The following is a 22663-nucleotide window of genomic DNA, read 5'->3' as shown; positions in this document are numbered from 1 at the left end:
TCGCACGGTCTCTTTGTCCCCCGTCCTCCCTATCCATCATTTTGCCGCTCGTCGATCCTTTGAAAAATTGAAGATCCACAAACATTTTGCGGACTCCATTACTCTACTCTGCACACCCATTCGATTCGAACACTTCACCCAACCGTAGCAACTGTCTCCGATCATTCGATCTTTCTAGAAACCCAGAGAGAGAGAGAGGGATGGAGTCTGACGTACTTCTCATCGAAATCGCAGGAGAAGACGACTCGCAGCTTCAATTGCCTCCAGACGACGCCGTTTCAAGCAGCAGCACCAACAAAACCTCCAAAGATGATGCCTTTTCTTCTGCCCGCCTCTCCCAACCCCTTAGATCCAAGCCTTTCGGTTCGGGTTTTCTCTTATACTTCCGTTGAATCCATGCTTCGTCTCTTGTACTTTGTTTTGGCTGTCTACGGTTTTTTTCCCCTTTCAAAATAAATAATGTGGATTCAATTTGACCTCTGATTTGCTCGGTAATGCGAAATTCACCTGCTTATTGATCGATAGTAACAGATATGCAGAAGGCAGCTCTGAAGGTTAGTCTAGCTCAAATAGTTGTGATATGACAGACAGTCGGCGGAAGTTGGATAGAATTCCTGTTCATGAAGACCAAATATCTATGGGACAAGAAGAACCATATAATACTAAAAAGGTTGTTCACATGGAAGAGGTAGAATTTCAGAGGAATGGGGATAAACTTCTTTCACAGAGGGGATCCTGTGAACTATTGGATAAGGATGATAATAGCATGAACGTTGCTTTTGTACTCGCTCCAAGAAGATGCAAGTTCTGTCAACAGTACTTTACTATCATGTGTTGATCAGTGTAGTGGTAATCGTGTCAATAAACTGCATGGGGAACAAGTTGATCTGTCTAAACCTTTGACCTGTGAAGGAGATCAAATGGTATGGGAAAACAGTGGTCGTTTCACCAAGGAATGTCAAACTTCTCAAGAGATCCAGAGCTACAGTTGTTTGAAGGTTGCAGACGTCAGTTCGAAGTCCAAAATTCTAGTGCAACTGACTCTAATGATTTGTATGACTCTAGATTTGATGACCGATCAAATAATGATGGTAGTACATTTGACAAAATGAGTGAGAATCCACATGAGGAAGATGCACAAATCCCGACTTTAAGTGGAAGATTAAAAGATGAAATGGATGAGGCTGACCTGAGGACTTCTGCTCCAGATAATTGTCGGTTGGTGATAATTGATTGTGGAAAAGGAAAGCCTGGACCGCTAGACCTTCCAAATACCTGCTATACCGGAGAACAGGTTTTCGAGGAATGTAGATTGCGCTTAGATGATTGTGTATTGGATGGATTCAGTACTATACCTGAAGAATCCCAGCAGAAAATTACTCTTCGGTGTGTTGAATTAAAAGAAACAGAGGGAACTGGTGTCAGCAGATGTGAATCAGAATTTTCTAAAACCCTTTCTTTAATGCCACCTGCTATGTCAGAATACAGGTTCAATGAGGCAGAAATAGTGAAGTCCAAGGACAATTTTGCTTCAGTGTCGGAAGACAAAGCAATGGTTGAGAGTTACAACCTTGACTCAAGGAATGACTCTCAGTTTAATTGCCAAGATTGTCGTTTGGAGTTGGACAGTGTGGATGAAGTTCAAACCATACGTGCAGTGACGGCTTACAAAATGGATGCCAGTTTCTTGGAAACTGGAGATTTCACGTCCCAGATAAACTTGAATCTGCTAGTTGAAGATACTTCAGGAGAGCCGATTAATTTGATGGGTGATAAAATCAATTTCAGTGGAGAGGAAATTAGTGTGATGAGTGCAAGTTGCTTAAATGCAGAAGATAAGAGTCTTGAATCAGAGTCCAGAGGTTCATGTGAGTTCATTTGAAGGTAGAGAATCTTTTGAAGAGTGCCTTACAGATAATATTGGGAATTGTGTAGATATGAGCTCAAAGGTGAGCGATTTAGGTGGAAGCGGGCCGCAAAGTCCCCATGGTAAGTATAAAAGCTTGGATAAAAGCTTGGATGAAGAAAATAAACAAGTTGATAAAGGTAGTGACATGATTAAGGAACGAGCTCTGGGAGATCTGCGAGAACATACCTCAGTCTCAAACTACGCATGCTCAGCAGTTGTTAATAACGTATATGAAGAACTAGCTGGATGTCCTGAGCTTCATCGTCCAAATTTTGATGTCATACGAGGGTCCCAGGATATTAACCCCGGGTCTTGTTTGAATGGTACCTTGCTTTCAAACAACACTTCCTGTAAGGATTTTGTGGAAACTGTTCACGAGGTTGTTTTTGATGACTATAATGCTCATGGAAGCGAATCAAAGAGTTCCAAAGTAGGACCAGCAATGCATGATTGCACACCAGATTTGGAGGAAAAGGCTGACTACTTACAAATGGAAGTTGCAGAGGATTTTAGTCTTGACTATAAGCCAAGCAACCAAGCTGCTTATCTGGAGTCTGTTTCATCTGCAAAAACAACCACCGGAGGAATTTCAGTGTCAACTCTGGCATTAAATGCCTGGGGAGGAGAATTATGCTCTTCTGTCATTTCTGATCGGACATCATCAAGTGCAAGTATTCTGCAGGATAATGATGTTATTTCATCGATAAGCAATTTAGCTGAGGAATCCGAAATTAATATATGAAATAGAATTTTCCTTGCCCCCCCTCCCCCGGAGAAGATAAGGAGGCAACTAACGAGCTGTATGTTCCAAAAAAGGCCTAGATCAGTTTTATCTGCTTACATTTGTGTCTGTGTTGCCCTTGTGTCCTTTAAGCCATTTGGTGCACATCTTTTGTGGATTGAAAATTCCATCCGAAATTCAGTTATCCCGTCTCTTTTTGCAGTAAGAAGCCGGGGACAGGAGTGATGGGAAGCCAGAGGGCCTTGTAATAAAGCCTCCATCAGATGCTCTTCCATTCTCCGATGAATGGTTAGCTGCACTAGAAGCAGCCGGAGAGGTAATACTTTTACTACTAGTTTTTCATCTGCACACTATAACTTATAACACTCGAACCGCTTTGTTATCCGTGTCAGCATTTTATAACTTTTTGTTTTGACATACCAATTGTCTCCTGGGACTACAACCACGTAGTTCTTTCTTTATTTGTTTTGGATCTTCAAGCGTACGTAACTGTTGCTCTCTTACTTTTTCGAAATCAATGAACTGCAACTTAGTTCTACAATTCATGAATATTCCTTCTTCATTTGTTTGCATCTTTACATAATGTACATAAATGTACTATGTCCTGCTTTTTGAAAGGGAAAGATCGAACTTAAACATAACTCAACATCTCTACACCGTGTGATTATATGAAAATGATCATTTGTCTTAAACGAAAGTACAAATTGTTAAAAAATAAAGGGAGAGAGTTATTCTTGTCCGCTCATGTAACTTTTTTTTTTTCAAACCGGTATCATTACACGCCACTAACCAAATTTAGAAGAGGAAACCAAACCTTAACAAGTAGTTCTGAACTTCGGATTGATCCAATGCCTATGGGTATTGGATGCCTCTATTTCATTTTGACCGAACACTTCGATTATTTTCTAGTTCTCAGTTTTGATACAAGACACATTTTGTAGTCTTTAGCATGATAATAGTAATCTTATACCAAGTGTTTCTGCAGGAAATTTTGACAAAGAAAAGTGGTGCAGTACAAAATTCACCCCCCAACAAATCTCAACCTCAACGGGGTCCATGGTCTCCGGTATGATTTTGCTCCCTAGACGATCCTCTATTCATTGTTTACAGATAGAGAGAGAAACACCATCGTACTCTTTGCACCTTTTTCTTGATTGAATTTTATTCGTAGAATTACAAATGTTCCAATGAACTGACGTGCTTACACTGTATGAATTTCAGGTGAAGCGAAAGGTTAATCATGTAACTGGACCGTTCGATTGTACAAAACATACCAACAATGGCCTCCCTACTTCTCAATAACCTTGGAGAGTAAGAGGAGTCCATCCACCTAATCATTCCATGTCACACTAACTAAACACACCATTCTTTTTCTTCGATCCTCTCCTTTCGTTGTAGTCACTAGCTAACTATCTGTGCAGACACTTTCCACATTATCTTGCTCCGAATACATTCAAAATCTGAAATTTTTTTCATTTCTTACATTATACGACTATGGTTTGCCTGCATTTTATTGATACAATGTTAGCTGAACACAATCATTTGACTCGTATGTACATATTTATAAAGAATTTAACCCCAAAAAGTGTCATTGCAAATTAGATTTAAAGATAACAGTAAAGAATGAAGCAGATTTTAAGCACTTAGTTAAAAGTCGAGTCCACCCGGAATCAAAAGATTACAACGATCATAGAATCACCAATATCTTGTTTTCATGTATGAAGAAACTCTTAAATCATATTGGGACAAGGAGTACGATCGTAACCGCATAACCTAATCAGCACCAGGACACCAGGACTCCCATTGTCGTTAATTCCACACAACTCGAATGCATCTTCATTCTTCTTTATAACAAGGTATTTAGAAAGAACAAAATACAATCTTAATTTTTTTTTTTTTTGAATGTATTATTATGTTGGGGGAGTTTTTTTTTTTGGTCAAGAGATTGAGAGGGAGTTCAGAACTATTACAATAATTTAGTGGATGAGAGAGTTTTGAATTCGGAACGCATGGGTGGAAACCAACACCCTATTCACTAAGATATTAGACCACATGCGAAAATACAAACTTAATTGAATAAGTAAACCTATCAAATAAGTAAACCAAATTCCATAAGGACAATGGAACCTAAATAAAAAGAAAACACAAGCTAATTGAGTTAGTCAACCAAATTCCTTAAGAACAAGGAAACATAAATCTTAATAAAATAACATAAAACAAAATAGTTAAGTAAATTAAACTTTTTCCTTTTTAATTTTCCAACATCCAGCCATGTACTGGAACCCAAATCTGACATAATTAACGACTATTCTGTCGATTACGTACAGTGTTTCATGAAAAAATCTACAACAAAAATAAAATAAGATGAAAGGGAGAAAGGGAAGGCAGGCACAGAAGGATTATGATTAAAATCTTGATATTGTTTGGGAACCAAAATTGGGTTAACAATTTGGGGATTGTAACAGTATCCAAAAGACTGGGGAATACAAAAACCAAAATAAAAAGGAATGTGAATTACCTGTCGATATTTGGATAATAAGGGTATTGAAAGGCTAATACAGTAGTAAAAGTATAAACCCTTTTACGTGGGAGATTTTTATTGGGTAACAGATTAGAGTTTCCCTTTTCGGCAACTATTAGAATTGTTATATAACAAGGTGTGTGGAGAGGGAAAACCTTGCTTATCACTGAAATATCAAGGAGAAAACCTTGCTTATCACTGAAACCCTAACCTGCAGCCCTTTCAAAAGCAAACGCTCCAAGAGCACTGGCACTTGCATCATCATGGACATATCATCTTACAGAGCCTTTGAAGAGCTAAAGCTATTCCATTCCATCGATCGCACAATCTACGTTCGACTGCTGGGTTTACGTTTTGATCCTAACCAATCTAAGCTTGTCCTAGCATTTTGGTATTTTCTGGACACAGAAACTCACTACAAGTTTATGGCGGGCACGTTAGATTTACATGACCAGGACTTGTATGCTTTAGCGTGTGAGTCGATTATCTGCTTACAGTATCTGTATTCAAGTTGCGCTCCTCCGGGGTCAGAGGAAATTGATAGCAAGTTCCGAACACTGTCTCTTCTTCTTCTTACAAAAAATATTCCACTCGAGTTTGTGTTTGAGAACAAGGAAAAGGCCCGGGAAGAGATGAAGAAAGTTATGGACAATGTCTTCGATAGAGCTTTATGGGATATAATTATAGTCCCACCATATCCATATTTGGGTCATATACCCAGTGGTTTCCTGCAAACCAATTTGTTGAATGGTCCAATATTACAACAATGGTTTCAGCATAATTATTCACTTAATCAGCAGGGTCATAATATTGTTGAGGCTCAACCTTTATTGCCACCCCAAGAAGCAGACGATGATGTGCCAGATCAGTATCAACCTAGTGTTGACAACAATGATAGAACTTTATTCTTGACATTCTCAAAGGGCCATCCTGTTTCAAAGGAAGAACTCAAAAGCTATTTAAACTGGTAGTTCTCTCTAGTCTCTCTCTCTCTCTCTCTCTTAATTATTGCAACTTATATTGAATGGTTACACGTCTTATTGCACTGAGGTGCTTTGTGATAAAACCCAATACTTATCAGGCTGTGCAGGTAGTTAATTGAGACAATATTAGTGTGATTACTAGCGGATTGTTGGTCTAATTTGGAAAATAAACAATTTGTATCATCTTAATTGACCTTATCTTGTCGAGTATCAAATTTAAAGATGGCACAACATACGATCAATTTTATATGACTAGGTATATATAGCTTTAATAGTGGTTTATTATTATCAGCTTCAACAATATCTAGATTAACTTTTTTTAACTCGTCATGTATATGCAGGAAATTTGGAGATTGTATAGAGTCAATCTTTATGAAGAAGCCTGTTCATCCAAGTGAACAATCACTGTTTGCTCAAGTTGTTGCTAAGTCTGCGTCAGATGCTACCAGAATTCTTGATAAACCGGACCACGAGGGCAAAGTAAAATTCTCCGTTAATGGAAAAGATGTTAAAGCGAGGCGATCTAAGCCAAGGACAGAACTAGTCACAAGACTGGAAGGGTTCTAGCAGCCAACCCTAACAAAGTACAACCGAGAACGGCCATTGACAAGATAAAGTGGCTGCACTCAAGATTTTTGTCCAGCACAAAGAACAACTTTTTGAGAGAAAAAATAACTTTTTTGTTTTAGTCTGTTGTATATACTACTATACTAGATGAAGTTTTTGGTTTAGGCAAACAAAGGCAGGTTCGTTGTATATGTCTTATTTTTGTTTTTCTTTTTGGCAACTAGTGTATAATATCATTATAATTATATGTTATGTCATGTCATCTTTTTTAAATATAACCTTATATTTACATTAAACGGTAAGAGAATTAATTAATACAAAACAAATTTTACACGTTTGATGGAGGAGTCTTCAAGTTAATTTTGGGGTTTTTCGTTCCCTCTGTTTCTCTACGTTTATGAATTTTTATTTTTGTTCATTATTAAAATAAAAAAAAACTATTTGATTATTTCTGCTAATGATTCTAACCAATATATATATATATATATATATTTGTTTTTGTTTGGGGGGAGGGGGAATTTACTCCTCAACTAAACAAACGACTTGCACTCTATATATGGGGAAGTGGAACTTACTTGACCACGCCGTGCCTATGATGGAGTGACTTATGCATCATGAAGAAAATCAAGGGTGGTGTGGGACTTGGTGGCCCAGATTTCAAATGACACAATTACTCTATAAATTCTACTGCAATCGTCTCAAACAGTTACCAACTTGAAGATAAAAAGGTGTTTTGTAGACACCCCCCTATGGCAAGCGAAGATGATCTATATCTTCTTGGCATCAAAATTACTTGTTAGAGAATTGTAGGACCTGAATTTTCCTTTCTAACATTGGGGCGTGTAGGGGAGCTTTGGTTGCTTAGGATTTTTGTTTAGGTAGGAAATTTAAAATTAAAATATACCTTGTTTATTCTTTAATGAATGGGCATGCCACGTCATCTACCCATATAAGGTAGTTTATGATTGGGTCTAAACGAGGTGTCCTCATCGTTATTCTTGTTAGACTTTTTAGCTAAAATGATTCATGAGATTTGTATAACTCATCATTTTGGTCCTTAAAATTTGAAATCAATAGAAGTGGTCCCTGAGTTTGTCCATTATCAATCATTTTGGTCATTCCATGAAAAATTATATTAAATAAGAACGAAAATGACAAAAATATCCTCAATTTAATAAACAATGGGCCAAACGATTTGACAAAAATTGAGGGTATTTTTGTTATTTGAGCCTTATTTAATGGAAATTTTTCATGGAAGGACCAAAATGATTTATGGTGGACAAACTTAGAGACTGCTTCTATTGATTTCAAATCTCAGGATCCAAAGTGGGGAGTTATGCAAATTTCAGAGACAATTTTGGCTAAAAAAAAAAACCTTCATTTTAATGTATTCTGGATGAGTTAAGATTTGGTCCCTGACTAGAAATTCGTGAATATTGATCTCTAAATTTTCGTCCATTATTTAACAAAAAAAAAAAAAAATCCTAGTTTAATTGTATGTAAGACATTTTTTTAGTCAAATGATAGAAGCTTTTATTAAATATGTGAAACAAAAGATACCATTAGATGTGCTGCCCTATTAAATTCTTGACTAGGAGTAAAAAGAAAATCTATTGATCACAGTTGTTTTTAATAAAATTCTAGTTTAATTGCATATAAGACATTCTCTGGTTAAAATATTTATTACATTCTGAATATTTGTAAAAGTTGGGACATATTAGAGCATCTCCAATGGAGACGTCAAAAGATAAACGTTAAATGTTAATTTGATGGCTGATGTGGCAATGTTAGATTTTCTCTTTTTCCAACCAATATTTTCTTTTTGTTATAAATGATATTTGTAGGACTCATTTTAAAAAGAAATCAATTAAAATAAATTTTCAAGATCTATAATTGGTGCATTAATGGGAACCACATAACAAAATAATTAGAAATTATTTGACATATGAAAACTCATATGTCAATCCACATAGGATTGACATACTAGTTGAAGCTTACTTCTACCTTCAAATTTGATTACATGACATTCCACTTAGGATTTGACATTTTATTTGAAGATGGTCAACTTATAACCCAGATAAAATTTCTTTTAACCACCAACAAACACTAATAACTTATCACGCACTATCAGGGTCAGGACTGCCATCTGCACCCTTTACATTTTGATACTTGTAAAACTTAGCACACACCAAATAATAGCCAAAGTTTATCACCCCCACCACAGCGAGCATCCAATAAACATTGTCCAGCTTGCCGTCGCTTATATTGTTTAGTAACCATCCAGTAATCCTTTGGACCAAATTAATCACACCTGTGCTTAGGTAAAATGAAATCCCAATAATCAATGAGGTCAAAGCCGTCGATGTGCTTCGCAGCGACAATGGAAATTCTTGATAGAAAAATTCAACTTGCCCTGGAAAATGAAATGCCTCTCCAATGCCTATCAAAGTTAACTGTGGGAAAAGCCACAAAGCTAGCATTGGTACAACAGCACCGGGCTGGTCATGGAGATGGTGGTCTTGGAATACTTTAAGCCTTTTCGACTCCACCATTGCCGCAACAGCCATACTGAGAATGTTTAACATGTGGCCTAATCCAATACGTTGTAGGGGCGTTGGAGACCGGCCAATCAACTTCTGCCATGCGGGATATAAGAACCTGTCGATAAGGGAGAGAGAGATGACATTGGAGATTAGAATAATGACTACAACCGAGCCAGGTGGTATCCGAAAATGAGGTCCAAGGTGAGGGTCCATGGTTAGAGCCTGCAGGATTGATAAGCTGGATTGAATTGCTAACGGGGTAGCTAAGAATATGCCTATTGACCACATTGGAAAAATTCTTATAATCGTCTTGAAATCTTCCACCTGTTGCATTGTGCTCAGTCTCCATGGTTTTACAATTGAACCATCTGATCTGATGTCTCCTTCAGTTTTCTGTGCTGCACGGTTAAGAAACCTACATAGAAAAAATAAGGCATCGTATGTCTACAAATACTGTCCAACTTGGAAGATGATCCTCTACTTTTCTCTTTATTTTAATTAAACGAGAAAAATTTAATAGGTGTCTTGCCGACGTAGCAGAATGAGTGGCAAGTTTTGTCTAATTAGAACAAATCATGCAGCTTTTATATATAATTCAAAAAATTATATACATTGCACACTTGAATCTGACATAATACGGCATTCATTATCTCACGTGACATGATACTCTATGTAAGTTTTCTCATTTTATGCAGTTCAATTCATGTTATTTTATTAAAAAATATTGCTTAAGGGAAAAATATCTTTATCTCCTCAGAATCTCAGTTAACAATTTAGGTTTTGAAGGAGGAAGCAATAACTCAAGAGATTTAATTACCACACAACCAAGAACTCAATACGATGAACTGTTAGGTATTGTCTAAATAAGCTGAGCAGATGAGATTTCATAAAATATGGAAATGTATATAGGTAACCCTATAATGTTTGTACCTCAAACTCCTGCTAGATGCTGCAGCCTCCACCCCCGTTACTCCATAATTCCCATAGTAATAATCTTTGCTTTCAGAAGAGATCTGGAGATTCCTTTTCCACGTCGCAGCAACAATAACACGAGCTAAACCCACAAATGGACTCCCTTGTGGCTTATCATATTTATAGAAACGGGTTCCAGACAAGAAAATGGCTATGGCAACTAGGTTGGTGATGACAGCTAGGCCAAATCCCCGTCTATAACCCACATTGTCCTCAAGATAGATAATGACTGTTAGGCCTACTATTGAAGCAGAGTATATAGAAACGAAGCACCAATTAAAGAAAGTTGCTTGGTCCTTACGTCTGTCAAATTGATTAGCACCCAGTATTGCCATGGTAAAGCGGGTGCCTCCCAACCCGATAGATGTAGAAAAAGGTATGTAGGCTAAAAATATATTGATACGTGAATGTGGAAAAAATGGAAGAGAATGCTTTTTTTCTCATTATCTTTCTCTACAAGATTACAAGGATATATATACATGATACAAGTGTGTAGATAGGACAAGGTAGCCGTCCTAGTGTGTAGGTAGGACAAGGTAGGACGGCTGTAGGACGACTTGACGGTTGTAGGACGGCTAGTGTGTAGGTAGGACAAGGTAGGACGGCTGTAGGACGGCTTGACGGCTGTAGGACGGCTAGTGTGTAGGTAGGACAAGGTAGGACGGCTGTAGGACGGCTTGACGGCTGTAGGACGGCTAGTATATTCCTTATTTGTCTAACACTCCCCCTCAAGTTGGAGAGTGGATGTCAAGAACTCCCAACTTGCGTAACATACCCGAAAACTTTTCTTTCCCAAGAGGTTTGGTAAACAAGTCTGCCAACTGTTGTGCCGTACCCACATGCTTGGTCTCTATTGTGCCATCTACAATCTTATCTCGTATAAAGTGACAATCCATCTCAATGTGACGAGTTCGTTCATGAAAAACAGGATTGGCAGCTATATGTAACGCTGCTTGATTATCACAAAATAAAATGGAAGGACCATCCAAAGGAATGTTCAAATCCTTCAACAAAAAACGAAGCCAAACTATCTCGCAACAAGCACCTGCCATGGCCCTATATTCTGCCTTTGCTGAAGAGAGCGAAACGGTTTTCTGTCGTTTCGTCCGCCAAGAAATCAAAGAACCGCCCAAGAATACATAATACCCAGTAGTCGAACGGCGAGTGATAGGGCAACCTGCCCAATCAGAATCACAAAACGCAGTTAACTTGGTCTGGTTGTCAGAACGAAATAATAAACCTTGACCTGGAGTAGCCTTCAAATAACGAACAATACGAAGCGCAGCATCCATATGAGATATCCTTGGCTCGTGCATAAAACGGCTTAGAACATGCACAGAATAGGTGATATCCGGCCGAGTGATAGTGAGATATATTAACCGACCTACTAATCGTCGATACTTTTCAGGATCCTTGAGAAGTTCTCCTTTATCAGATAATTTTGTGTCATCCATAGGAAAAGCAATGGGTCGTGCTCCCAAAAAACCATAGTCCTTGAGAATCTCTAATGCATACTTGCGTTGAGAAATATAAATCCCTTGTTTGGAACGAGAAACCTCAATACCCAAAAAATATTTTAAATCACCAAGGTCTTTTATCCGAAAATGATCACGGAGAAAAGACTTCAAAGAATTAATGGCACTAGTATCATTGCCTGTAATCACAATATCATCCACATAAATGAGCAAAGCTGTGAAAGAAATACCAGACTTTTTAGTGAACAATGAATAGTCAGCTTTGGATTGTTGAAAACCGGCAGAAATGATGGCACTAGTGAATTTGGCAAACCATTGGCGATAAGCCTGCTTAAGACCATAAAGTGACTTGTGAAGGCGACACACAAGATTCTCCCCCTGTCGCCGAAGACCAGGAGGAGGAGACATATAGATTTCTTCATGTAAGTCACCATGTAAGAAAGCATTATTAACATCAAGCTGATGAAAAGACCAAGACTGACTAGCAGCAAGAGCAAGAAGACAACGCACCGTAATCATCTTAGCAGTAGGAGAAAAAGTGTCATGATAATCAATACCTTCAGCCTGAGTGAAGCCTTTAGCAACCAAACGAGCTTTGTAGCGGTCAATAGAGCCGTCGGAATTGTGCTTGAGTTTGTACACCCACTTACAACCAATGGGAATTTTGCCAGGGGGCAAGGAAGTTAAAGTCCAAGTACCATTAGCATGTAAAGCTTGAAGCTCCTCAGTCATAGCACGTTGCCAATTGGGGTCAGTGGCAACCTCGGCAAAGGAGGAAAGCTCCACAGTCCGACTGACAGAGTTAATGTAAGAAAAATGCCTAGGAGAGTAACGGTGATAAGAGAGAAAATTACAAAGTGGATATCGCGTACCTTGTGTAGAACCGGGTTGCGAAGTCGAAGATGGGTGGGATGGCAGAATCACCTGCGAGCAAACGTAGTCTTTTAAATAGGATAAAGGTTTATGGGCAGGGGAAGAGGTGCGGGGAAGGGGAGGAGTGGTAGGTAGTGGGGGGGGTAGGGATGTCCGTGGGTAAAGGGGCATGGAGAGGAACGGGTAATGGGGCAGCAAGGGAATCTGTGGGAGGCGTGGAAGGGGAGGAAGGTGGAGGAGGGTGAGGGGTCGGGGCAGGAAGGGGTGGGTTATATGTAAAGTCCAGAGGGGGTGGGATGGGTAGGGTAGGCGAAGAGGATGGGATAGGAGGGTGAGAAACGGCATAAGGGAAAGTAGTTTCGTGAAAGATGACGTCTCGACTAGTGAAAATGCGGTGATTGTCGAGATCGTAAAGAGTATAGGCCTTTTGTCCATGAGGATAACCGAGAAAAATGCAACAATGAGCCCGAGGGGAAAATTTGGTGGTGGGAGTGATAGAGGTGGCATATGCCAGACAACCAAAGACGCGGAAGTGGTCATAAGATGGGGTTTTCGAAAAGAGAACCTCAAATGGGGATTTATGATGGAGAAGACGGGTAGGGAGACGATTGATGAGATAAGTAACGGTAAGAACACATTCCCCCCAAAACTTGATAGGAAGATGGGATTGAAAACGAAGGGCGCGAGCGGTTTCAAGAAGATGACGATGTTTTCTTTCAACAACGCCATTTTGTTGGGGGGTATAAACACAAGAAGTTTGTAAAAGCACCCCATGATTAGAGAAAAAACTACGAAGAGATAAAAATTCACCACCATTGTCAGTACGAATGCATTGGATGGTAGTGCGGAATTGGGTAGTGACATAAGCAAAAAAATCCTTAATTAATTGTTGAGTGTCGGATTTATGTTTCATGAGGAAGACCCACGTAAAGCGAGAAAAATCATCCACAATGGTTAAGAAATAATGAGCACCAGAAAGAGAAGATTGACGATTCGGGCCCCAAATATCACAATGAATTAAAGCAAAAGGGAAAGTTGATGAAATTGAACTCAAAAGAAAAGGTTGACGAGTTTGTTTTGCCAACGGACAAACATCACAAATATGACTAGAATCAAAAGGACAATTAAGAGAGCTAGATGCTAAAGCTTGCAAACGAGTGGAGGAGGGGTGACCAAGACGCCTATGCCAGAGGGAGGAGGGGATGGTAATGAAGTTGCAGAGAGGTTGACGGGTGGGGAGAGAAGAGGTAAGGGCCACAAGGTAATACAGATCGCCACGTCGCTTACCCACACCAATCATCGCCTTCGAAACCAAGTCCTGCAAAACACACCAAGAAGGAAAGAAGGTTATGGAACACGATAATCCATCTGTAAGTTTACCAACCGATAAAAGGTCCACTCGAAAATTAGGGACACATAAAACATCATTCAAAGTAACTGATGAATTTAAAGGAAGAGTGCCGGTAAAAGTAATGGGAGCGGAAGCACCACTAGGCAAAGAAACAGGCGGCAAATGTGAAGGAGAATGATTAACCAAACATGAGGCGGAAGAAGTAATATGATCCGTAGCACCACTGTCAAGAATCCATTGACCATGACGAGAGGTGACAGGTAACAAACCTTGGGCAAAATCAGTAGTGAGCACGGCATTGGCCTGATGAGGGGTGGTGGTGTCACGTAGAGCAGCTAGAACACGGGAGTACTGCTCGGCAGAGAGGTCAGGCATGGCAAGCTGCAAGTCATGCAAAGTGGGCTGGGCCCCGTGCAATTGGTGGGTCGCTGGAGTAGAAGAGGAGGCGGGGGCCTGGGTGCCTTGCACGTGATGGGCCTGGGTGAAATTATGGGGCCGGGAAGCAGAAAACCGTGGCTGCCGGGGAGGACTGGAAGGTGCATGGCTGCGGGAAGAACTGGAAGCAGTGGCACGACGCGATGGTCGCCACGGTTGGCCATGGAGGGGATGGCCAACGGGATAGCCATGAAGTTTATGGCAGGTGTCTCGGGTATGATAATCAAAATTGCAGTAGGTGCAGTGGAGGGGAGGACGAGCAGAGGAGGGACGGGACGGGCCACGAACAGCCATGGGAACGGCAGAGAAAGCTGCCGAGAAAAAAAAAATTAGGGCTAGGGTTATAAACCTGCTCTGTATACCATGTAGAAAAAGGTATGTAGGCTAAAAATATATTGATACGTGAATGTGGAAAAAATGGAAGAGAATGCTTTTTTTCTCATTATCTTTCTCTACAAGATTACAAGGATATATATACATGATACAAGTGTGTAGATAGGACAATGTAGCCGTCCTAGTGTGTAGGTAGGACAAGGTAGGACGGCTGTAGGACGACTTGACGGTTGTAGGACGGCTAGTGTGTAGGTAGGACAAGGTAGGACGGCTGTAGGACGGCTTGATGGCTGTAGGACGGCTAGTGTGTAGGTAGGACAAGGTAGGACGGCTGTAGGATGGCTAGTATATTCCTTATTTGTCTAACAATAGATGATAGAGCTATACCCGCATACGGGATTGCATACTGCAATGTCGAGGTGGGCTGGCATAATTCGGAGACGATAGCACAAGGTTGAGGCTTCAACGAATTAAGTGTCGCGGTTAAGGTCAAGAGAATTATGCCCTACAAGTCAAGTGATCGGTATTATTAAATCATAAATGGAGTTTAACTAGCTACTTAAACGTTCATATTTGTGATATTTGACATATTTAACATTACATGTTGAAGTCACAATCACCTCATAGGTAGATCAGCTTAACAATCAACATGATCTATCTCGGATTAGATTGACAAATTGAATACAATATTATCATAAACTATTTACCCAAGTAATTTTTTTTTTTGAACATATTATCTACGCTAAGGGAGAGGAAGTGGACTCCTCACAATAGGCTAGCAATAATGTGGTTCAAATTCGCTTTAACGAGAACTGACTACATTTATGACCTCCCCTCTGAAGCTTTAACGTATAAGGTGTATATGTAGTCCACCTCTATGAGAGATTTTTCAGTGTGACTGGTACACAGGGTGGTATACCACGTGTCACTATATAAATGGTGAGATATGTGTGTTAAAAAGTTAATAACTTAAAAAATAAAAATTTCCACCCCTTGTATAAAAACACGTGGTATACCACCCATATTCCCGTCACAATAAAAAATTTCTCCACCTCTATTAAAGAGGTAGTCAATAAGTGATCAGTTATACGATACATTTGTCTATTATATTTTGTGTCCCTGCATATAAATAATGAGTATAGCAAATAGGCATGTAATGAGATAAATATATTAACATAATGGTTATATTTTATTACCAGCAAAGAAATGCAGGAGGAAACTGAGATAACGGAGAATGAGCCGAAGAAAGAGTCGGCTATGATTGCAGCAATGATTGGGATAAAACTGGAAGAACCGTTAACCACGTTTGCAATCTTAGCAGCATCAATGCTGTTTATATTGAATTCTTGAATCAGAAACACTATAAAATTTGAGAGCCATCCTCCGACTGTAAGTGACAAGCCTATCACAGCCCCTGCTCAAAATTGTACAAGTCCATCTTTCAAATTTTAGTGCGAAACATTAAGGCTTTGGCCCAAAGAAAGTATGTCAAAAATACGTCCCTTGATCCTGATCCTATACATATGTGTGTGTGGGGCAATTAATGTCCCTTCCTCACATGCGCAGCCCATTTTGCATGTAAGGATGCTTGCACATATACGTTCTGCACGCAAGTGGAACTCTATGTAAAACTATGCACGTAGATTAATATGAAAAGTGATTGATAAGAAATAAGTGTCCGATGTTTCAATCTAATAGTGAAATTGAATCTCAAGGTGTTAAAAAATGCTTAGATGTTTGTGGAGTTCAATTTTGAAAACTTTTGAACAAATTTATAACCGATAATCAATCAAGAAAGTATATCACCTGCATATAGGTATCAAGCCAATTTTAGAAGCATGCAGCCAACTAGTACAATTCACTCCTCTAGCTCTAGTCTACATGCATGCATATGAATGATAAACAAGATTACGCTAAACGATTACATATCAAAAGCTCAAGAGACAACAAGATTAGGCTAAACGATTACATATAAAAACTCATACTTATCTAAGGAAATTACAAACTCAAGCATTTTGAAATTTTCTTTGAATTGTCAAATTTTATACTTAAATACCATGTTTTTTTTTGTTTTTTGGGGGGGGGGGGTGGGTGGGTGAAGGTTCAACAATTAATCTAGCTCAAGGCTCAAACCTTTGCTTTGTGATATTCTTCAACATGAACACACTGTTTATAAATAATGCGAGAATGCTTCTAATTTACACAAACATAAATTGAATATACATACACGTTTACCATCTTTGCCATTATAAAATGTAGAAAGAATTAAAGAACTGTCTCATACATTATAATACTTTTTTCAAAAGAAAGTAGTTTTGTCACTTAATGCAACCACCTTCATTCAAAAAAGGTACTCACTACCCACTTAATACATCCAGAACTATTCAAGTGCCATTTGGATTATGTGGCGATTTGCAGTCAACAATATAGGCCTAAGATGAGACGTAAAGATAGTCGGGACAACGCTTGGCGAGATAGAGTAGAGTAACCAAGGTCAGAGTGGGACACTTGCCTCGCATGAATCTAAAAAGGTGTGCCACCTCGATTGCAAAAACGTCACTTCACTGATGGTGAGTCTGGCTGAATAGGTGGAAAGGTGTTAGTGTGTTAGTACAAGTTAATGGCGCATTAAATGCCGGTTTAAGAGGCTCCAAAACTAGGAGAAATTTTTTAGAGTACCCGGTACATGAGACAGAGAGCAGGCGAGCAAGATGAAGGCTGTGAAGGGCGAGGCGATCCGGTGTTGTCGGTTTTAGGCTGGTGAGGAGGGTGGGGAAGTTGATGGACGACAAAATCTCGTCGTTTATTAGGCGATGGAGGCTCTGAAGATGGCGACGTTGGGGGATTACACAGCCGACGAAATTGGGGATTGACGGTGAAGAAAATGGTGGAGTGTTTAAGTTCAAATCAGATCGTGAATGTTAGGGGGCCAGTAGCCAATTTCAATGATGATTAAAAGTTAGAAGAATTAGGGGTTGCGGATGAAGTTTTAGAATAAATTTTAATAAAAATAATAAAGAATGAATTAATTTTCAACAAAAAGAGCAAGAAAAAAAAAAAAAGAATTTTTGTTATGTCATAGGCCTATTGGTTTGGTATTCCACCTGTCATGCATGAGGTGGAGTTCCTGGAACAAGGAAATTTTTTTCCAAAACTAAAGGCCTAACACACACACACACACAGGGATGAGGACCTCCAATATGGGGTCGGACAAAAAGGAAAGAAAAGATTGAATATATTAGCCGAGTGCTATTAAGTCTTAAAATTAATATATTATGAGCAACACAGTGGATGTAGCCCAGTTTTGAGGGGTCAACCATTTATATCTCTAAGTCTATTTAATTTTAGTCCATATATGTAACGACCCATCCTAAATTTTTCGAAACATTGAGGGCAAGTTGGTATTTTCACTTTGGTTGAGTTTTGTATTTTAAATGTCTGCCTTTGGTCTTGTTTGGTGAGCCAAGTGGGGCCCACTTCCTTTTTGGTTCCCTGGCCCACTCCTTCTTCTTCCTTTCTTTCTCCTCTCCTTGACAACTCTCAGATCCCTCTCTCATACTCTCCTATCTATTTCTCTCTCATTCTCTATAAGCAAAGACCGCACCATCACCCTTCACCATTTCCTCCGGCGAACCCCATAAACTACCACTGTCCATGAGCCTTCTCTCTCCCTCATTCTTTGTGAAGCATAGAGACCACCCAACAGAGCTAAACGCACCTACCACATCGGTAAGTTCCACTGTTTCGACTAGGTAAGGCTCGGAATACCCTCGATCCTTCTTCTTTTCAACGTCTTGGGTTGTTTTAAAGAATACAAATATGTTTTATGGATGTTTTGTGACAGAAAATTGATCGGGGACATTTTTTCAGCAAGAACCCGTTCCTTCTAGGCTAACTCCGGCCACGACACGTCACCAAAGTGGTACGAACTTCTTCCTCCCATCTTAAGCTTTATTCCCATAGCTTGTACGTTGGAAATGGTGAAGCAATGAGCTCGAATGAAGCTTTAGAACTCCTGCCTAGTTTTCGGCTGACTCACGGTTTGAAATCGGGTCGACCCAACCCGAAACCCATAAACCAAATCCAAACCTAACCTTGCTACCCGGCCCAAACCCTTGAACCATACTACCCGGCCCAACCTAGAACTTTGGCCCACTAAACCAAGCCAAAAAATCGGCCCAACCCAGAAAACCCAAAACCCAGACCGACCCGAATTCAACCCAACCCGACCGATTCCTAGTTTCCAGGTCAGCGTGTGGATGGCGTGTAGAGCACATGCGCCTTCGCCGGAGGTACTGTGCTTTGCCGCCATGGACGGTGGGGAACACAACGACACTGTTGACTTTTTCAGCCAACTTTTCGACGACCCAACTCAGCACATAACGGCACATGGGGGTACCCAAGGTTCCCCTCTAAGTTTTTCGACGTCCTGAATCCATTTATGACGTTCATTTTCCTAAATTCAACCGTTTTAGTAGATTTTTATTAATTGGTCCCTTTATGTGCTTAGGTGCGTTGTTAATGGTGTTTCCATATTCTCTAGTTTGCACAGGCCTTCGACGACGAAGTATCTGTGAGTGGACCCTTCCCAAAATGCATGATTTTATTACTAGAAATGCATACATGAAAATAAAGATTTTATGACTACGTTTTATGAAATGTTTATAAGTAAATTGGATTTACGCTTTATGAAATATCATGCTTTAGCAAATTTACATTACTCAGATATTATGATATATGATGTTTGAGCTATTGAGCTCCGATGAGATATATTTTTGAAAGATTATGTTCATGATTTTCTGTGCTTCCTTAGTGGATATTCATACATATGTGCCTTTGGGTGGGCGATGTAGTGCTTTTGGGTGAATGATATATGTGCCTTCGGGCGGGCGATGTAGTGCCTTTGGGCCGGTGATGTAGTGCCTTTAGGCGAATGAAGATTTATATATGCCTTCGGGCGAGTGAAGATTTATATATGCCTTCGGGCAAATGAAGATTTATATGCACCTTCGGGCGGGCGATGTAGTGCCTACGGGCAGAAAATGTTTATATATGGCTTTGGTCGGCTGATGTAGTGCCTTTGGGTGGAAGATATTTATATATGGCTTTAGTCGGGCGATGTAGTGCCTTCGGGCGATTGTGAAACCACTATTAAGCACACTATATATGATATATGTTTTATGAAGGTTTTATGGCATGTTAGGGTTTTCGGAAAACTTATTACTTATTATGCTATATGAGTTTACATAAACTGGGGATTAGTACATTAAAGAATAACTATTTTAGTTTACTTGTATATAAACTTGGTCTACTCATGTTTTGTTTTATGCCCACTCAGGACTTAGAATTGAGGCATACAATCTTGACGTCAAGGCACTCCCGCATCGGTATCTTCGAGTCTTCTCGATGTAGGACCCATTCCTTTGTTCGTACATTTTTATAATATTCCTTTTATAGTGTTCTAGATTAGTTGTATGCTCTGAATACGTTCTACAATTGCATATTCATTATAGTTAATTTACGAGTTTTATTTATGTTCATCCCTTCTTCATAGTTCTCATGCATGTTAGTGTGGCTTCGTCACCTTTTGTTCAGAGCATACTTAGGATCTTCTATTACTGTAGTAGTGTGTCGACCTTGACATCATTTAGATGTCACAGTTTCTGGATTTGGTGCCATTCGACGTAGTTGTGCAAACCTTTTTCTGTCTGAATTGTCACATTCTATTTGAAATACAAGAATTCATGTCGGGATTGTGCCTCATCGATGATGAAATGGAATTATGGACGACTTTCAACAATGGACCGATACTTTGCGACATGCATTCCCTAGGAATGGCAAGCATAGTCAAATTTACATTAAAGTGACGTGAAATATTATCAGAGGCAATGAAGTTGGTTGAAAAAGACATAAAAGCAAAGAAAGCCTCAGATAAGGTTGAAAAGAAAAATAGCCTCTCTACTTCCAGTGTTCAAGATGATGATCAACATATATTGGATCCTCCAACCGTGAGAGCTAAAGGGGTAACCAACAAGAGATTGTAGAGTGCTTTGGAAAAATCGAAGAAAGTGGCAAAAGTTAGATATACCTCACAAATGTCACCACCTAATACTATAGTTTCTAGTAATACTCATCCAATATGGTACTTTTTACTTTTTATTGTGAATTTACTATATTATTATGTAATGAATATATGTACACTTGCAGAACAACATAATCAAGAAACTATCAATGCTACATCAAATATGACAACTCGTATCCATCATTTCAAGACTTTTATAATCAAGTTTGTATTGAAACTTATATTTGGGGTTATAAGTCACAATTTGTGTTATCATTCTAACATTTTGTTTATTGATTTAGGTTAATGGCAGTAGACATCTTGGATAACACAACTTTAGCTCTTCAACTTCAAGAATTCTTAGAAAAATGCGCAGATGCTGGAAACATAGAGCTCATGGATTGAAGATGGATGAATTGAAGAAACGATGTGGGATTTTTATTTATTTTTATTTATATAGTCTGGCTGCTTGACAATTAGTCAAAATAACTATAAGATCCACCTTGGATATCAAGTTTTTTAATAGCTTATGTTTTGATCAAAGTTTTATTTCAAATATTATTATCTTTAGTTCTTAATTATATTTGGTAGAGATGTACTTTCTTGAAAATAGAAAGCTACTATGATCAAAACGAAGTGAAAGATAACAATCGGTTATGAAAAAATTAACTCAATAATCTGGAGTGTGTACTTTTGCATTTATAGAGAGGAGAGAAATAGTGAGGGAAAAGAAAGGTTTGTATTTGGAAAGAGGAGAGAAACAGTGGGGGGAAAGAAAGCAAAAAAATTTTGGGAAGAAAAAAGTGCAGAATTTCATAGTGATGCACAAACTTATGGTGGAGGAACATACATCTATCACTAGCTTAACTAATGGTTTTTGTCTTGCGGTGGCACTCTTGATTAAATATGTATATACTTTCTTACTAGTTATAGGCTTATACACTTTCACGTGATTATTCTAATCACAACCTAAAAGAGATGAGGAGATATCTCAAGAAATATATAATATTAATTAGTAGAAAAATAATTATGAGAATTTTAAATATAAAAGAATGATAAAATATTATATTTAAGACTTGTCACGTGGTAAGTTTTGAGTAGATTGTAGTGCCACTCAACGACGTCCAGTGGCAAACCAAGCACCACATAAGTTTTTCTTCCGGATAGAAGCCTGCCGTGATCCTCATAAAATAGGGATTAGGACTGTTATAAGGGACACACGAAGGTTTTTTGTGGTGGATTAGCAAGCCCCCCCTCAGGTGCGGTTCAGTTTTGATTGCAAAGGCCAATGCTGCTATATATCCAAGCAAATAGGTGTAACATTCTCACATTTTGAGCTAAGACGAGTTCTTTGTTAGGAAAAGAAGATGACAGGAATTTGAACAATGAAGCTTTTTTTCTTTTGTTTTGAGAAAAGTTTAGGATTTGTGGGGATAGAAATTTTATCTCAAGTTGCAAGTAATATGTCCACACGGTTAAAAATCTCATATCTCAACGTGGGATTCCACTATAAAACATATTGATAATATAGAAAGTAGTCAATTACTTATAAGCTCATGCAAGATCCATGCATTTTTTCCTTAATGTGGGATTGATACTCAACATGCCTCTTCTTGTATGACGAATTTTCAAGCCTAATACGTGGATAACACAAAACAGGTGACATGGAGCACGTGTGGCCGTTGGGCATCACACGTGCGACAACATGTTCTGATACCATAAAGAAAGTTAGGCCATCTCCAACTGATCCGACCAAAGGGCCATATGGCTAAAAAATAGCTTGAAATGACACTAAAAAAGTCTCCAACCGAGGGTTAGGCGAAAGGACTTGTGGGCTCCACCGAGCCAAAACCACCAAATCAGGCTAGTGGCCTGGCCATCTCTAGCTAGCCAGCCAG

At 39.1% G+C, this 22663-nt stretch overlaps 3 protein-coding genes across 3 annotated transcripts; 2 read left to right on the top strand and 1 right to left on the bottom strand.

The window, feature by feature from the left end:
- Positions 1-85: 85 nt before the first annotated feature.
- LOC125479520 lies at positions 86-4093 on the top strand. The gene is made up of 4 exons (XM_048588968.1): positions 86-2709; positions 2854-2967; positions 3637-3717; positions 3873-4093. Exon 1 carries the CDS (start codon positions 926-928, stop codon positions 1880-1882), a length of 957 nt encoding a protein of 318 aa, XP_048444925.1. The 5' UTR covers positions 86-925; the 3' UTR covers positions 1883-2709; positions 2854-2967; positions 3637-3717; positions 3873-4093.
- A 1342-nt stretch (positions 4094-5435) lies between these two features.
- LOC103943824 lies at positions 5436-6722 on the top strand. Its single transcript, XM_048588710.1, has 3 exons — positions 5436-6139; positions 6254-6262; positions 6497-6722. The coding sequence occupies exons 1-3, from the start codon at positions 5436-5438 to the stop codon at positions 6720-6722; spliced, it is 939 nt and encodes a 312-aa protein (XP_048444667.1).
- Positions 6723-8839: 2117 nt separating this feature from the next.
- LOC103943826 (protein NRT1/ PTR FAMILY 2.3-like) lies at positions 8840-19016 on the bottom strand. The gene is made up of 5 exons (XM_048588709.1): positions 18914-19016; positions 15901-16118; positions 15092-15209; positions 10196-10622; positions 8840-9680 (listed from the first exon to the last, which is right to left on the bottom strand). The coding sequence occupies exons 1-5, from the start codon at positions 19014-19016 to the stop codon at positions 8840-8842; spliced, it is 1707 nt and encodes a 568-aa protein (XP_048444666.1).
- Between the last annotated feature and the right edge of the window lie 3647 nt (positions 19017-22663).

The sequence above is a fragment of a genome, unplaced genomic scaffold (assembly GCF_019419815.1).
Source record: "Pyrus x bretschneideri cultivar Hongxiangsu unplaced genomic scaffold, Pyrus_bretschneideri_v1 Contig29, whole genome shotgun sequence".
Lineage (NCBI taxonomy): Eukaryota > Viridiplantae > Streptophyta > Magnoliopsida > Rosales > Rosaceae > Pyrus > Pyrus x bretschneideri.
This window is presented reverse-complemented; position numbering and strand designations above follow the sequence as displayed.

What these genes read in the sequence shown, in the direction of transcription:
- LOC125479520 (XM_048588968.1), top strand. Translation starts at nt 926, where the DNA reads ATGGGAAAACAGTGGTCGTTTCACCAAGGAATGTCAAACTTCTCAAGA.
- LOC103943824 (XM_048588710.1), top strand. Translation starts at nt 5,436, where the DNA reads ATGGACATATCATCTTACAGAGCCTTTGAAGAGCTAAAGCTATTCCAT.
- LOC103943826 (XM_048588709.1), bottom strand. Translation starts at nt 19,016, where the DNA reads ATGGCGGCAAAGCACAGTACCTCCGGCGAAGGCGCATGTGCTCTACAC. An exon ending in GTATGCAATCCCGTATGCGG is followed by an intron (nt 10,623 to 15,091) that starts GTATAGCTCTAT and finishes ATATATTTTTAG; the next exon opens with CCTACATACCTTTTTCTACA. An exon ending in GCATCTAGCAGGAGTTTGAG is followed by an intron (nt 9,681 to 10,195) that starts GTACAAACATTA and finishes TTTTCTATGTAG; the next exon opens with GTTTCTTAACCGTGCAGCAC.